Source organism: Lathyrus oleraceus, chromosome 3 (assembly GCF_024323335.1).
Source record: "Lathyrus oleraceus cultivar Zhongwan6 chromosome 3, CAAS_Psat_ZW6_1.0, whole genome shotgun sequence".
In the NCBI taxonomy this organism is placed as follows: domain Eukaryota; kingdom Viridiplantae; phylum Streptophyta; class Magnoliopsida; order Fabales; family Fabaceae; genus Lathyrus; species Lathyrus oleraceus.
Window position 1 is genome coordinate 463,140,090 of NC_066581.1, and position 16,271 is coordinate 463,156,360.

General features: G+C 35.2%; 1 protein-coding gene across 1 annotated transcript; it reads left to right on the top strand.

Annotated features, from left to right (window-relative positions):
• Positions 1 to 474: 474 nt before the first annotated feature.
• On the top strand, positions 475 to 8,019 carry LOC127128184 (uncharacterized). Its single transcript, XM_051057423.1, has 11 exons — positions 475 to 640; positions 977 to 1,127; positions 1,215 to 1,263; positions 3,121 to 3,227; positions 3,536 to 3,581; positions 3,930 to 4,064; positions 4,187 to 4,276; positions 4,384 to 4,506; positions 4,592 to 4,675; positions 4,896 to 4,960; positions 7,604 to 8,019. Exons 2-11 carry the CDS (start codon positions 1,027 to 1,029, stop codon positions 7,794 to 7,796), a joined length of 993 nt encoding a protein of 330 aa, XP_050913380.1. The 5' UTR covers positions 475 to 640; positions 977 to 1,026; the 3' UTR covers positions 7,797 to 8,019.
• Positions 8,020 to 16,271: the final 8,252 nt, after the last annotated feature.

The following is a 16,271-nucleotide window of genomic DNA, read 5'->3' on the forward strand; positions in this document are numbered from 1 at the left end:
AAAATAAAAATCAAATTTTTTAAATAAATTAATGGTTGTGATTAATTGACAATGTAAAAAATCTTTATACGGTCAGTATATATCAATTAAATTCATAAATTATTATTTTTCTATCATTTATTAAATTCTTTAAAGATTATATAACAAACACATATTTTATGTCTTTCAAATATATTTTAACATTATTTATTCAATTCTTCAGGAATTCATGAAAATTATTAATTTTTTTCCAATCAATATATCAATACATGATATGTAGAATCACAAATTGATATTATGAAAAATAAATAAATAATGTTAGCTTCTAAATCTTCCTATAGTTCTTATAGTTAGAACTTAATTATCAAATTATTTATATCAAGTCTTAGATAGGACTAAGTTTCGTACTAATAACAATTATTAAATTAATAGTAGACATGAATAACAGAAATGGAAGATAAACATAATATTATATTATTCTCTTATTTCAAATTCAATATGAGTTATAATTTTTTGAAATTTTTTCTATCCCCAAATTTTCGGTTTTTTTACATAAAACTTTATTTTTATTTCATCGTGCCACTTTGCAAAGTTTGACATCTTCCTTTCCGTCTAACCCACCAAAATATGCAGCCGCCACTGTAATTCAAGCACGCCGCTGGTCCGTACTGTGAATTTCCATTTCTTCTACACCATCCCTCTTCCTTCTACCGTTAATCTTCACGATTATTTATTCAATTTTTTCTTCAAAAAACTTCACTGAGGCGGCCGCGAAACTCCGCTACGGCAGCTACATGCGCCGTGTTATTCTCGTGAAATGCATCTGAGGCAGCCGTCACAGCGACTTACCTGGTATCACTGTAGCGGCTGGCAGCCACTCCCCTCCGCACCGCCGCGATCCCGCCGCTATGGGCCGATTAACTACTTAGATCTACTATATACGGTGTTGTTTATTTACTGTGAACAATTTATGTGAATTCCGTGTGTTTCATAACAGGGGGAGGGTACTAGAAAAAGCTGCTGCATCTCATATAGAAGTGTAAAGGAATGGAGCTTCTGTGTTTAATTGTCACGTTAGCTGTGATTTTGGTTTTAGGGTTTGTATTTGTGATCTTCTTTGAAGCATATAGAAGAAGAAATAATCACCAGTATGTCCTTAATTTTATTCATTCAATCTTTTATTTATATGGAGTATGTGATTGTTTGTTAATGTTTTGATTTTGATTATTGTTAAGGCACATTGAAGTCCCGGCGATTTTTGAGGATCCCAATTCGTTGAAACAGGTAAATATTTGTTTTAGAACTTCTGTGATTATGCAAGATTTTCTGTTAAATCTACATTTATTTCTCTGATGTGGGAGAAGTGAGTTTGTTAGGATTTGTTTGCGAGTTTGGTGAGTGGAGGATAGGAAAAGGTAGGGATTTGGAGGAGTAAGGAAGTAAGTGCTTTTGTGGAGAATGCTAAATGAAAGATTATTGTTAATATATTTTTAAGTTTGAAAATATTTTAACAACATAGATTTAATTTGAATATTTAATCTAAATCCTCCTTCAATACAATTTTTAAGTTCCTCAATTTTAAAGGGAATTTGTATTATGAAGGAAAACCCCTTATTCAAGTTGGGGGAATATCCTTTCTTTCATTTCCCTTTCGTCCTCCCTTTTATCCAAAGTCTTCCTCCCTTCCCCTTCAAACTCACAAACAGAGCCTAAGGGTTCTAATTTAGTGAGATAAATCTATTAGAATTGACTTTTGGCGTCCTCTTTTCAATGGTTTTATTTTTGTCTTTCCACAAGTGAATTTGGAAAGGTAAAATTGCGACTTTGTTGCTAATTCTACAACTTGTAGTGATTGAATATTATAGGTTCAGTTGAAAGTGGAAACATGTCTTAACCTATGTTTCCTATCGTGAGATAACTACATAATCAAGCATAGATATTATAATCTAATGATAAAATCACGACCCAGTCATGAAGTTAGAGTAATTCCTTAGAATTATTAAGTATGGCTGCCTACTTGTTATTTTGTTGTGTTTGTATATGCTCTTAATATGGCTGGACTCATAGTCTAATGAAAGTAAAAATACAAGGTTCATTTATTAAAAAAAGAAAGATATAAGGTTCCTAAAGAGGCAGATAGACACTCTTAATGAGAATGATAAGGGAATGATCAGTATTATCAAATTGCGGCACCATGGCCGCTATGGCCGATATACATGGCGGTTTTTGGGCTTGCCGCAATGGTAAATATTGTCCGCTATTGCGGGGTTTTCCGCCATAATCCGCAATAACGGCGCCGCAAAGCGGCGGTATGGCATGATTTTGGCTCTTCGCCATGGACCGCCATCCGCCATCAACATCACTTGGAATGATTCACTTCTATGCAGTGTTATCAAATTGCCCCGCCATGTCCGCTATGGCGGATTTACATGGCGGTTTTTGGGCTCGCCGCAATGGTAAATATTGGCCGCTAGTGGGTTTTTCCACCATAATCCACAATAACGGCGCCGCAAAGCGGCCGGTATGGCGGGATTTTGCCTCTCCGCCATGGACCGCCATCTGCCATCGACAACACTGCTTCTATGTCATAAGTTAATTTGCATATCATCAGTGTCATCAAGCTGAAGTTTCTGCATCTTAAATTAATCAAAAAATTTAAGTTAGTTGTCCTTCACTTTTTTTTTTTTTCATTTTAAAACTAGGCTTCAAAATGTATCTTGACTATCTCCTTTAGCATTTGAGCTTATCCATTTTTGCATATCCTACTCTTTCATATACAATCTCTTCACTATTATTGTGCAAGAGTGGTTGGCTTTATGGCCTATCCTTAACTTATACTTTTGTAATCTGGTTTCAATCCCAATTTCTAGAGGAAGGATCTTCATCACTAGTGTATTTTACATACATCTTTAGATACCTTTTACCCAAAAACATCTCAAATTCAACACATTGTGCCCTGAGTCCCAACATTCACATATTGTGAAATATCAAATTATCAAAAGTCTACCCTAAAATGTATTAAAATATTATTTTTATTTTTAGTTATCAATTTATCAATTAACTTACCATAGCTTTTTGAGGATAAGCCCCAGTCATGAATTGTCTTTTACTGATGACTGATTTAATTTATTTTTTATTTAGGTACCTTGCCCACATGTTGTTGATCCTGCCTCAAAATATATTTCTTTGATAATTCCTGCATTTAACGAGGAACATAGACTTCCTAGTGCACTTGAGGAAACTATGATGTAAGTCATAGTATATCCCTTTCTGTTTATATCAAGATGTTAATGACATGTTTGACCTTCCCTTCCTTGAGGAAAAAAGTTGGAACAACCATAGTATGCAATCAACAAAAGGGAAAATCCAAGCTTGTAATAGTTATATAAATTTAAAATTTATATGCACTTTTGTATGGCCCCATTTATTTGAATGGGCTATACTTCGTACATAGACCAGTGACGTAACTGTTGATATTGTGAAGTAGTATAGCATTTATTGTTTGTTGCTATCATGAGGATAATTTTACTCATGCTTTTGCCGTTTTGCATTGTAGTTATCTGCAACACCGTGCTTCAAAGGACCCTTCTTTTTCATATGAGGTATTTCCAGTTCCATTCTCTTGGAATGTTGTATAAGAATATAGCTCATTGTCTTGAAATTACGGACTTATGATATAGTTGTAAAGTAAACTATATATTACACCATGTGAAACATGATATGTTGATCTTTCAAATGCTTTTTTGGACTTGCATAAAATAGGCTCTATTTCACTCATAAACTTTACTTAAATTAAACTGAAATTACTATCAATATCCATTCAGATCATTTTGGCCCGAGATAGTATATTTGAACCTCCTTGCCTGACATACTTTGTTTTAAATATGTTTGTACTTCACATCTTTCCATGGTTACACTTTGTTGATCTCTTAATCAATGGTCACGGGCAGGTTGTAATTATTGATGATGGAAGTGTTGATGGGACTAAAAGAGTAGCTTTCGAATTTGTTAGGAAATACACAGTAGACAAGGTAAGGGTCATCCTTCTTGGAAGAAATCATGGCAAGGGAGAAGCAATCAGAAAAGTAAGTCTAATTTAAAATATAATCTTTTGAAATGTACTCTTATATTGAATAGTTGTCACATTATGCTTGTGAATCTTCATTAATTAAGGCTTTCTTCTTTCCTTGAAAGCATGGTATTACAGGGAATGTTGCACTCACGAGGTGAATTACTTCTCATGCTCGATGCTGATGGAGCAACCAAGATCACTGACCTAGAAAAACTTGAAAATCAGGTTACTGAAATGTTATGATGTGCATTTTTTACAGATATATGACTATTTTACTTTATATTTCTAGTTGCAGATGTTGATATGAATAGTCTCTACTGTTTTGCTGTCAGATTCGAGCTGTTGCCAAAAAGGATGGAGATTCAAGTGGTAGTGATCCTAGCTTTAGAATATCTGATACCCCTGTTGTTGTATTTGGTTCACGAGCTCATCTAGAGGAGAAAGCTTTGGCTACAGTTAAGCACAGCCTTCTCCATTCTTTGTTTTCTTGTTCCCATGTGATACGTCATCAGGTTGAATAACCTTGCTTAACACCTGCAGAGGAAGTGGTACCGCAATTTTTTAATGAAGGGGTTCCATCTTGTGGTTTTATTGGCTGCTGGTCCTGGAATTCGTGATACACAGGTAATTGTCTACTTCATTAACTTGTGACCTTGCATTCTGATTTCAGTACCCCAATGGTTGGCATACTAGTTTTTCATTGATGCTATTTTTTGCAAAAGCTTTTGCATACATACTAACATGAATATGTGTTGATTTTCTGTTTTATTCACTACTTTTGCTTGTGCATGTATATTTCATTTTGGTTTTTATTGTGTCTGATATTGACTTGGTACATTCACAGTGTGGTTTCAAGATGTTTACTAGGGCTGCAGCTAGGAAACTCTTTTCAAATGTCCGCTTGAAAAGGTGATTTTTCTGAGCACTTTATAGACTGCAATAATTTATTGAATGTTGAAAGGGCGTTACTTCAAAACTGAGTAATAATAGAAAACCGATTATTCTTACCTTATTATGTCAGTAAATTGTTCGGACAATCTTTACCTCTTGCGTGGTATTTAGTCTCTACTATTATTCATTTTTATTCTATGTCTTATTTGTTGTATCATTAGCCTATCTCGTCCACACTCCAAAGGTTCTAATATGGAAGCGAACATATGTATTTGCAATACTCTAAATATATGAAGGAAAATTACACACATAATTCCTTGGGTTTATTATATATCTTGTATTTAGACCATAATTATTTGCTAGGAGCTATTTGATATTATCGAAAAACAAGCATTTTATTATCCATAAAAGGAAGAGCAAATCTTGACTTGTTATAAGATCTCTCACTAATATATTTCTCTTTAAACTGCATTGTTAACATATTCCCAATCAAAAGGGCTTCGTGTTAAGCATTAACTCCATGGCAAGGCATTGATTTAGCAGGATTCTATGTTTTAATTGCTGTGTTTCTATAACTCATCCTGCCTTCTCCACCAAAATGCTAAACAAAATTGAATAAAAGGCAATTCCCTACCCTTTAATTGCCTGATATCTATATGATTTATCTTGCTAAGAGTTACTAATCTAACATTTATCCTGTTAAATACTTTAAGTTTTATCAACTTAGAGATCTATTGAAGAATCCCATTTTTCTCTCTTTTGTTCACACTGTTGGCCAGAGTTCCCCAACTAGAGGTAGAGGAAGACCTAGAAACTATAAGAGAAACTATTAAGAAAGATCCCGAGATTGACGAGTTGAATGGAAACATGATCTTTGATAGAACATTATAGTGTAACTTGATCCATGTAGCCGACCCGAGTTAGTGGGACAAGGCTTGGTTATTGTTGGGCAGAGTTCCTCATCTACATATGTCAACATTGTTGTACTCTAATTTCCTGTATGTAGTCTTCTCATAAATACAGAAAAATAGAAGCTAATCACTATCGTGCATTTAGATATTATATCTGCACTCGTAAAATTGCCCCCTTGCTTTCCTCTATTATTTGGTATAAGTTTTCTTGTAAAGCCTCTTAGTAAAATCGAGTCTATTACTAGGTAGTCAATAGTGGCCTGGAGTGCTGCTATCCCGGCGGTTCGTGGCGGGGAGGAGGCTGTCTGCAGTGGTAAGGCTGGTGGTGGTGCGGAATAGGGTCGCGGGCACTCCTAGGTTTTGCAGGTCGCGGCCTGGAGCGGATTCTGGGCCGCTTTTTGATTTTTCACTTGAAAAATCAAAATTACCCGTTATAATTAAAATTTTTTAAGGGTAATTTAGGCTTTTTGCTTTCGTTTGGAGTTGCAAACTGTTTCAAGGCTTCAAGCTCGTCGTTCTCTCTGCAGTTCGTTCATCCTCCTTCAACCTTCATCTTCCCTATGCTATCATCTTTTCTTTTTCTTACTTCTTTAACTCATTTCTTTTTCCCTTTGTTTTTTCCCTCTTCTTTTTTATCTTTTACTCATTTATTTCCCCCTCATTTCTTTTCCTTCTTCCTTTCCTCTCTGTTTTTTTTTTTCATTTCCTTCCTTCTTCTTTTGTACTCTGTTTTGTCTCTTGTTATTTGTTGGCCTTAATCCTATTTTTGATTCTGTTTTCCCCCCTGTTTTCAGTCTCATGGCAACATCATCTATAATTTTTTGCTCATTTAATGTTTTGATTAAGACTTGTTGATGTTGATTGAGTGTTTTGATTAAAACTGGTTGATGTTGATCGAGTGTTTTGATTAGGACTTGTGGGCTGAGTGTTTTTTTATTAAGCTTTGTGTTTGATATATGGATGTTTTATGGGTTTGAAGTTATTAATCTTACAGTTAGATGTATCTTTATGCTTATAATATAATTCATGGAAATTTATCCAAAACTTGTTAAAAAATATCTGTCCCGCTATCCCATTTTTGGGGTTGGCCGTTCCTTGTCGCTATCCGGGATTGACTACCTAAGTCTATTATGAAAAAAGTAGGCTGTTCTGTCTCATTTTTCTATAATTTACTTGAAAGAATATTAAAAATAGAAGGTCGTGAAGGAAATGATCTGATCTGATTCTTTTATCTTGTAAGGATTTTTTTTTTAAACTCTTCAATCGTTGGTTCTGTGACTAATACAAGCACCACTTGGATTGTATACAACTCTTGGAAAAAATAAGAATTATAACTGACATGAACTAGAAAGTCATAATGAACAGTGTTTTGTATTTCTGGAAGATAATTCATGCATAAAATTTTCTATTGTTATATAGTATCATTGAATATAAATGTCTTGTTTGGCTTCTTCCACTGTACCAAAATTTAGATTATGGAGGAGCAAGCCTAATCTGAAAATAATGCAATTGACATTTAATGCAAGTGAAAATTAAGTATCTTTTAGATGATAAAAGATATTTTGTTGTTCTGAAAGATAAATTGATTATTGAGGAAGCCTAATCTGAGAATAATGCAATTGACATTCAGTAGAACTGAAAATTAAGTATCTGAGAATAATGCAAGCTTTCTGCCATTTACACATACTCTATAACCATATATATACTGAAAGCTTTATACTTTTCTTAAATAGTCTGTCATTCTCTGCAGGTGGTGCTTTGATGTTGAATTGGTCTTTTTGTGCAAGTGGTTTCAGATCCCAATTTCGGAAATTTCTGTAATTTGGTCTGAGATTCCGGGATCCAAAGTGAATCTTCTTAGTATACCAAACATGGTTTGGGAGCTTCTGCTAATGTCCGTAGGGTACAGGATTGGTATATGGAGAATTTCTAATTCCACCTAAGCTTCAATGCATCAATATTGGGAAGAAAATTGGCATTTTCCTATCCACAGAGTGACATGTTAATGATAAATTTAAAGTTTGTAGGTGGTCATAACCTTGGATGGGGTCATGAATGCTTTGTTTTTTTTTTCCCTTTTTGTTTTTTTACTGTTGTTATTTCTACTAGGGAAAAAGTATTCAACAGTTCATAATTTTACCATTTAGTGTTGTTATTTCTTACCTAGTTAACATACTCCCCAGAAAAATAAAGCATTTAACCCATGGAATTCTCGCGATTGCAATGTTTTAAAATCTGAATCGGTCATTAATACAGTCAAGTTATTGGGTTACTGGTCGGCCAGTGGGTCATTGATTGTTCTAGTTCAAATTCAGTTTATACAAATTAAAAAATATATTAATAAAATAAAATTCTGATATAAATTTCAAAACTATAAAATCTACAATAGAAAATTGTATAAATTTATTTATGTAAATAAGTTGAATAACAATCTTAAATAAAATTCTAACTTTCAAACATAACAATTTGTTAATGCTTTTAAATTAACAAAATTTGAAAAAGTAATTGTATCATATTATTATTATAAACTAATAAACTAATATTAAACATAAACATATATTATACTCTATAAATAGTTAAAAATAAAATATATAATAGATCTTCTATCGTGTTCATGGTGCTTTTGACAGTGGTCGCGATGAGTCACTTGTTAGACGCACATTTTGCTGTTTAAATAGAAAACGATGCAATTTTTTCAAGCGTTAAGAATTTCATCATAGAAAGTGACGACAAAGACTTCTACAACAAGAATTTTTAGAATTTTGAAGTCATTGGAGACTATATTTCTCGTTGAAACCCATGTACTCTTCACATAAACTTATGGTAATGATTTACATCATTGCGAGTAACTAGATTTCTCTTGATTATGATTGCTTGATGTTACTTGAACGAATTGATAATATATATTATATTAAATTATTACTTTTGTGTTTATTGTTGTAGAGATTATTGACCAAAACTATACCGATCGAAAATAAAGTAATTGTTCAAATTAGTAATTAATTAGGAATAAGTAATTATAAGTTGTGACAATGGAAATAACGCACTTAGATCATCTAATTTTACTATCCAACTCGCCTAACTAATTAGGGAATTGTAGTACAAATTAGTGAATTGTACACCAAAGAATTGAGTATAGTGGTATTTTTAATTCTCTGTAAACCCATGTCGCGCTGCAAAAAATACAGAGTCGCCACCGGATTTTATTTATTCCAAAGGAAAGGTTAAATATCGATAAAACCCCAAAATAATGGTCAGCGCAACCAAGAGCGAATTCAGGAGTCAATTATGCAAGGGGAAGGTATTAGCACCCCTCACATCCGCTGTACTCAATCGGAACCACTTTGCTTGTTCTTCGTACACATGAGTGTTATTATCTGAAGGTTACTTGCTATTGGATAATGGAGAAAAAAAATTAAGTTTTAAATTAGTGTACTCGCCAAGATCTTGCAATCATGTGCCTACGTATCCTCATAGTGCAATAAGGAAATCAGAACTCCGTAGCTCCGAGTAGAAAATAGTGGGTGTTGGTTGTTTTTTAGTAGACAATGTTAACATTCACGTTCTAGAAGTTAACGTTGCTTGTATGCTCGCGTATGGGAGACTTAAGCGTTTGTTTGTTTGCGGTAGAATTCATGTGCTTGGATCACATTCTAGCAGTTAAACATTATTTGTATGCTCACGTATGAGAGACTTAAAGCATTGTTCATACCACGGTAGAAAGGAAGTAACATGTCCTTTGTGAAAAGGTGTTAGATGCCCTAAGACGGAAAATTGGATTTGGTAAGTTGTGGTTGATTTTTAGAATTGGAGACAAGTATCAGACCACAAGGTAGGTGTAACACCTCAAAATTTGCCCTCTTCTCTTGGGACTAGCATTAACATTGTACATATCATTTTAGGTCATTAGGCATTTCATATTGCATATCATGTGGTTACATTGTGCAAGCTATCTTCCCAAGTCTTGATCAGAAGATGAGGAAGTCAAAGTGCAAGCCTAGGGTTTATTGACTGATCATGGGCCATCTGAGGATTGGACTGTGAATTAGGGTTTCATGATTCTCAATGGACATTGATCTTCATCTTAATTGCAATGGTACATCATCATCATCATGGTTGGTTAAAATCAGAAGAATCAAGTGTTGAAGCTCATTCCTTGAGATTAGGGTTTTGACCACTGGTCAACCCTAATCAGTTGCATGGGCCATCTGAGGATTGGACTGTGAATTAGGGTTTCATGATTCTCAATGGACATTGATCTTCATCTTGATTGCAATGGTACATCATCATCATCATGGTTGGTTAACATCAGAAGAATCAAGTGTTGAAGCTCATTCCTTGAGATTAGGGTTTTGACCACTGGTCAACCCTAATCAGTTGCATTGGGCCAGTCAGGGCATGATCAGGAGATGGGGCTTATGATGGTTATGGGGTTCATTCTATGATTATATTGAGCTAATTGAGGCTAGGGTTTCACCCTTGAGCCATTTCAGTTGAAGATTGGAGCTCAGATGGATCAATGCATTGCCAAATTCATCTATCAGATGAAAAGTCAACTGTGGTCAACTGTACATGATCTGATGAATTTGGAGGTGGAAATGAGTTGGATACACTTCATTCATGTTGGAGCAAGTGTTATTTGACATCTCAAAGCTCAAAAATGAAGGAAATCAAGTCAGGACAAAAACTGCCAAAAATAGAAAGTGACTTGTAATTGAAGTTTCCAAAAATGGAAAGTTTTTGACCTCAATACCACGTGTCCAAGAATGCTTCAAATGAAAATTTGTTCAACATGAAAGTTGTAGATCTTGTTCTCACCTTTCCAAAAAGTCCAAGAACTTGAAAATCCCATGTATGGTTGGAAAATTATGGCTCAGTGAATTTCAAAAATGACCCATAATCAGGAGGCCATAATTTCCACATGGTTTGTCCAAATTGCAAGTTCTTTATATGCACAAACTCCATTTGACATGTACTTTCATGGTGCATAATTGGATTTTCTCAAAAGTGGTCAGTGCAAAAAGTCAAATTCCAACTGGACAGTTAAAATGGACCAGGGGCAAAATTGTCCAACTTGTGAAATAATTGGAATTTTTGAGTGGGGATTTTTGCAACACTTCATAAATGGCATTTGAAACTTGTTGGAATCATCATTTCATGGCTAAGGCTTGTGGTTTGGAATTTGACTTGTAGAATGAAAGTGCAAAAATTGGACAAAGTGCAATTACATAGTGAAAATGAGAATGGCATATCCAATGAAGGTGAAACAAGTGGCAACAGCTCACACATGGCATTTGGAAGTTGTGTGAGCTGTCAAAGAGGTGGCAATGAGCTGGCATGTGAAATTCCAATTTTGCCCTTACTTGAAAATTAACATTTCACTAACATGTTCAATTTGGCTAATTACATGTTTAAGCTTGGATTAAGCATTCATATATATTCTTAATCATACAATAATCATAACAGAAAATCACACATCCCAAAACCAGATCTGAAAACTCTTCATTCTCTCAAATTCCTTCAAGAACACAAAACCTACAAACTCATCAAACTTCATCCATTCTTGATGAATCTTGGAATTTCTTTTTGATTTGAACTCCTCTCATCATCATCTCAATCTGTTTGTGGAAGTTGGAGTGAAAAGCAGTGCAAATCGTGACTGTACAAGGATTCATCATCAATGGCAAATCGTGATTGTGAGCACTAGGAGTGGAATCAAGCAAATCTGAACGCATCAATCATCTTCCTTATCTCTCTACTTCAACTGTTTGAGGAGAAATCGTGCAAAGCTCATCAAGAACAGCACTGCAAGTTCCAGGTGTGTAAAATTCGAACATCACGATTCTTTGAATGCTTATAGGTGTTTTGTAGTTCGTTCAACGTAGAGCATCGTGATGCTTTCAGTTTTGTGAATAGATGAATGTAGGCTAAGAAATCTAGATTCAAAGTTTTGAGGACAAACCCTAACGCGATCGATTCATGAGATAGAGGAACTTTTAGGTTAAATTGAGTTGATATTTGAGATCTACGTGTTAAGACGGTTCTAACGGTTATCCACTTGTCCATTTTAGTGATGTTTTGGAATTTGCGTGTTCTTGAGTTGCTGTATGAAGAAGATGAAGTTTTCTGGATATATTAGTGTGTTTGATCTGGATTCGCGTTTGAATTTTCAAATAACGCGTTTCCCGCTCCCGCCTCCATTATTTACAATTGTGCCATTGGCAATTTTAATTAATTATAATTTAATTCTTAAAAATTCATAACACCTTAGAAAATTCACCAAAAATCATAGAAAATTCAGAAAAATATAGGAATTTTTTCTTTGACTTCCTTGTTGACTGTAGATGTTTTTTGACCTATTGGTCAAAGTTGTGCATGGTAGAAATTATGTTTGACTTAGGTTTGTTTCACATGTATGTAAATTTGATACCTTGTGCCATTTTGTTCATGAAATTCTCATATCCTAAAATAAATGCTTGAAATTTTTTATGGTAAATGTGGACTGGTTGAGGCTTATTTCCATGTAAATTTCATGAGTTTTTGATACCTGATCATTGAGTTATGAATTTTGGAACTTAGGTGTGACAATTTGTGTCACACCTCATTATGTCAACTTGCTGGATTTTTTTGAGTGACCTATACTTGTTAGAATAATATGAAATTTTGCATGATGTTTCATTAACATGTTAAGATGCTATGTGAATTTTTGTGGAATTGTATGTGGCATTTTCAAATTGATGGCTATTTTTCATCTCTGTTAGCCAATTATGCAAGTTCATGTGACACATGTTTGAATATTTGATGTGAAATGCTCATATGGTATTGTGTGATCATGAAATTTGATATGCTTGTAATAGACACATGATAGAACATCCCTGTTTTGGTCCCATCCATTCCTTTATTGTTTTCATTGAGTTATGAATTTTTGAAGTGGAAGCATGTGTTGATGTTGTGATTTGGAGCATGTAATTGTGTCTGTTTTTGTTGATTTTCATTGACATGGTTCCATTTGTCCAATTAAGCTAAAATTTGACATGCTAGACCTTGAACATGTGCTGTTTAGGTATAATTTATTTGGGGATTTTTGGAACTGTTTTGATATGGAATTGAATGCAATAGTTCTGTTTGGATGTTTGGTGCTTCATTTGAACTAGTTTGAATTGTTTTGTGCATGGAATGAACATGATGAATGATATGGACATGGGACTAATTGTGTTGGCTTTTGTTTGACATTAATTTGACTTTGGTTGGATATCCCTTGCTGTTTAGGAATTTTTCTTGCCTTTGGACCCTAGGCTTGGCCTAGTGGTCTAGTTTCTAACATTTGATTGATTTTTCAGGATAAAAAGGTGCAATGTATATGGAGAATGATCCAAGTCAATTTAATTGATGTTGTTTGATGTTTGTACACTAACACAACTTTGTTTTGTAGGTTGTGAAGTTTGGGCTTGAGCTCATAGCTTGCCTTTGTTGTGCATTAGTTTGTATAGTCTGACTGATTAATACTTGCTGATTATTTTTGTTTGTCTGAGTACTAACTGTGTTTGACTGTTTCCAGGTACTTTTAGTTGCTCAGTTCCTTGTGAACTTTTGCTTTGCTTTGCTTTACTTTGCTTAAGCAACTTGCATTGAGGTATAACTTCCTAACTTCATGTAGTCTGGAGACCCGGTCTGTTATTTGACCGGGCAAACTGTCTGAAGTCCTCCTTAAGAGGCAATGCTTGTGTGTGTTTACATTTGTCCCAAGTAGGAAAAGTCCTTTAAATAAGGCAATCGGTGGAAGGTAGGGATAAGAAATCTATCCCCCACTATTCTGTGAGTCTTCTCCTTGCTCCCATTACATGGTTGTAGCATTGAGATTACAAGCCCCAGATCCGTGCAGTGCACGTTGTGTCAGAGTCTCTGAGTATAGAAGGGTTCCCCCATTCTGGACCCATGCTCATTTGTCAGAAGCTCTCCCTGGTTAGGGATAAGAGCTGTGAGGTCTGATCCTCACTTCATCCTTTCATCTGCTTCACCTTAGCCTCGTAATGGCAAGGTTAAGAGCAAACACAGCCCGTACAGACGACTTGCTGAGGCAGTCAAACCTATTGTGTGAGCCACTTGTTTGGTTATAGTGCGTGCTATATGGATATCTGTTTGAGATGCTTGTTCTCATTTGATGTATGCTTGAATTATTCTGTATGCTTGTGTGCTTGCTTCTTTCCTGGATAGGAGTAGTTTGTTTATGCAAGTAGGATAGAAAACCGAACTTAGGGATGACTGTGCATGACAACATCTAGGCTCGAGTCGTAGTCTCCCTAGTGTTGTGTCTCCCTGGTTTCTGGCTAGTAATGCAGTCCCTTTCAGGGGAACTACATCGCCCTGATCCTCGTTCCAGACGAGGTATGTAGGCAGGTGGTCGTGCGAGACCACTCCGGGCAACCTTTTTCTTTTTTGCGTGTGTTTACTTGTTATCTGATTGTGTGTTTGGGTTCGGATGCCGACGTAAGCCCAGTGATTGGCAGTCGGGCTCCACGTTTTCCCTTTTGAGTGTGTTTTGGTTCGGATGCCGACGTAATTCCATCCAGTGGTTGTCGGGCTCCATGTTTGCCACTCTTGTTTGTTTGTGTTGTTTGGCGTGCATAAGCCGAACTACAGTGGCTCTGATTCTCGTTCCATACGAGATATGTAGGCATAAGACGCGATGTCTTATCGAGCTCCCTTCTCTTAACCCCACCTGCGTTCCCCGTGTGTGTGTGTGATGTTTAGCAACCTTTTCTTTATTCTAGGACGTGGATCCCGTCGAGTACGACGGACGTGAGGGGTGCTAATACCTTCCCCTTGCGTAACCGACTCCCTTACCCTTTCTCTTTGGTCGCAAGACCATTTCCTTTCCAGGTTTCTCTGAGCGTTTCCTTTCCCTATCTTGGGATAAATAACGCGCAGTGGCGGCTCTGTGTTGTGTGTTTTATTTTTAGCTCGCCGGTTGATTTTTCGCAGGATGCGACAGTAGGTACGACTGACAATCTGAGTACTTAGGAGTTGAGAGGACAATGACATCCTAACCATTACTTTTCACTCTCAGAGCACCAGATTGAACTTATTTTATTATTAAGTGTTTTGAATGGAAGTCAAGTATCGAGCTACAAGCTAGGTACGACCGACAACCCAAATACTTGAAAATGTTGTGCACATGTACGTACACCCCATCTATTTCTTCTAGTTTATTGTGAAATTGTTTTGAAAAATCACTTGACGTTGGATCAAATGTTTGGAAATTTTGAATTGTGAAAGGAGTGAGAATGAGATAGAGATAGAAGTGTGAGAATATAATGGAATGTATGAGATACTTGACGTTGGATCAAGCACTCACGTTACTTTCAAGTGAGTTTGATTTGGAAAAGCACTTGACATTGGATCAAGTATGTTTTTATTCTTTGAAAAAGTTCTTTTTAGCATTTTGATTTTTTCTTGTTAGTTAACATGCAAAGGAAAGCAATAAAGGAAAGTAAATCCTACACTATTACATGTTCATGGGAGTGGGGGACATTTTACCCATAAATGGGGGATGAATTACAAATTATCCAAGAAATATGAAAGATTCACATAAACATACAATGATACCATACCCTAAAACAAATAAGTAGCAATGATAGAATTAAACACATTGCAATGCAAAATGAATGGAAACAATAAGAATGCAAATTAGGGCTAAATCTAAAGCCATGCATTAAAATGAAGCACAAAACTAAATGGAATCATATTGATCAAGGGATTCTCAACTAAAAAATATGGATTAAAATCAAATGCATCATATGTAAAATCAATTGGAAAATTAATCACAATTTTAATTGCAAAATAATATGGTGAATCAAAGTTTTTTACTAGTAATTAAAATCCAATTGAGATCTAATTGAAACCTTAACCACTAATCATTTAAAGTATTTTCAAAGTGACTGAAAAAATCAATTAAAATCTAGTTGAGATTCAATTACTAAATCATTTTAGTTTTCTAAGTATAAAATATGCTAAAACTGCATCAAGCGAAAATAAAAATAAGGTAAAATAAGATATTTAAAAAAAGGAATGGAATAAAAGATAATAAAAAAAGGGGGGATGAAATTGAAACTAAGGATGTGAAAATAATCAGGGCGTCTCGCTCACCAGGCAGGCCCAATTGGCCTTTGTTGTTGTCTTGGTAAACAGGTTGGGGTGTGGATCACATCAGTGGTGCATTAAGGAATATTGGGTTGGGCCAAGGGCCTTTCAGGTTTTTGTATTTTTAGCAGCTGAATATCACACCAAAGAATTCCTTGAATTAGGTATGATTTGGTTAGTTTGTTTTCAACTTCATTTGATATGTAAACACTTTAATTTTAAGTTTGCCAGCTTCTTTTTATAACCAAAGATCAAAGAGAAAAGCAATGGTAATGGTA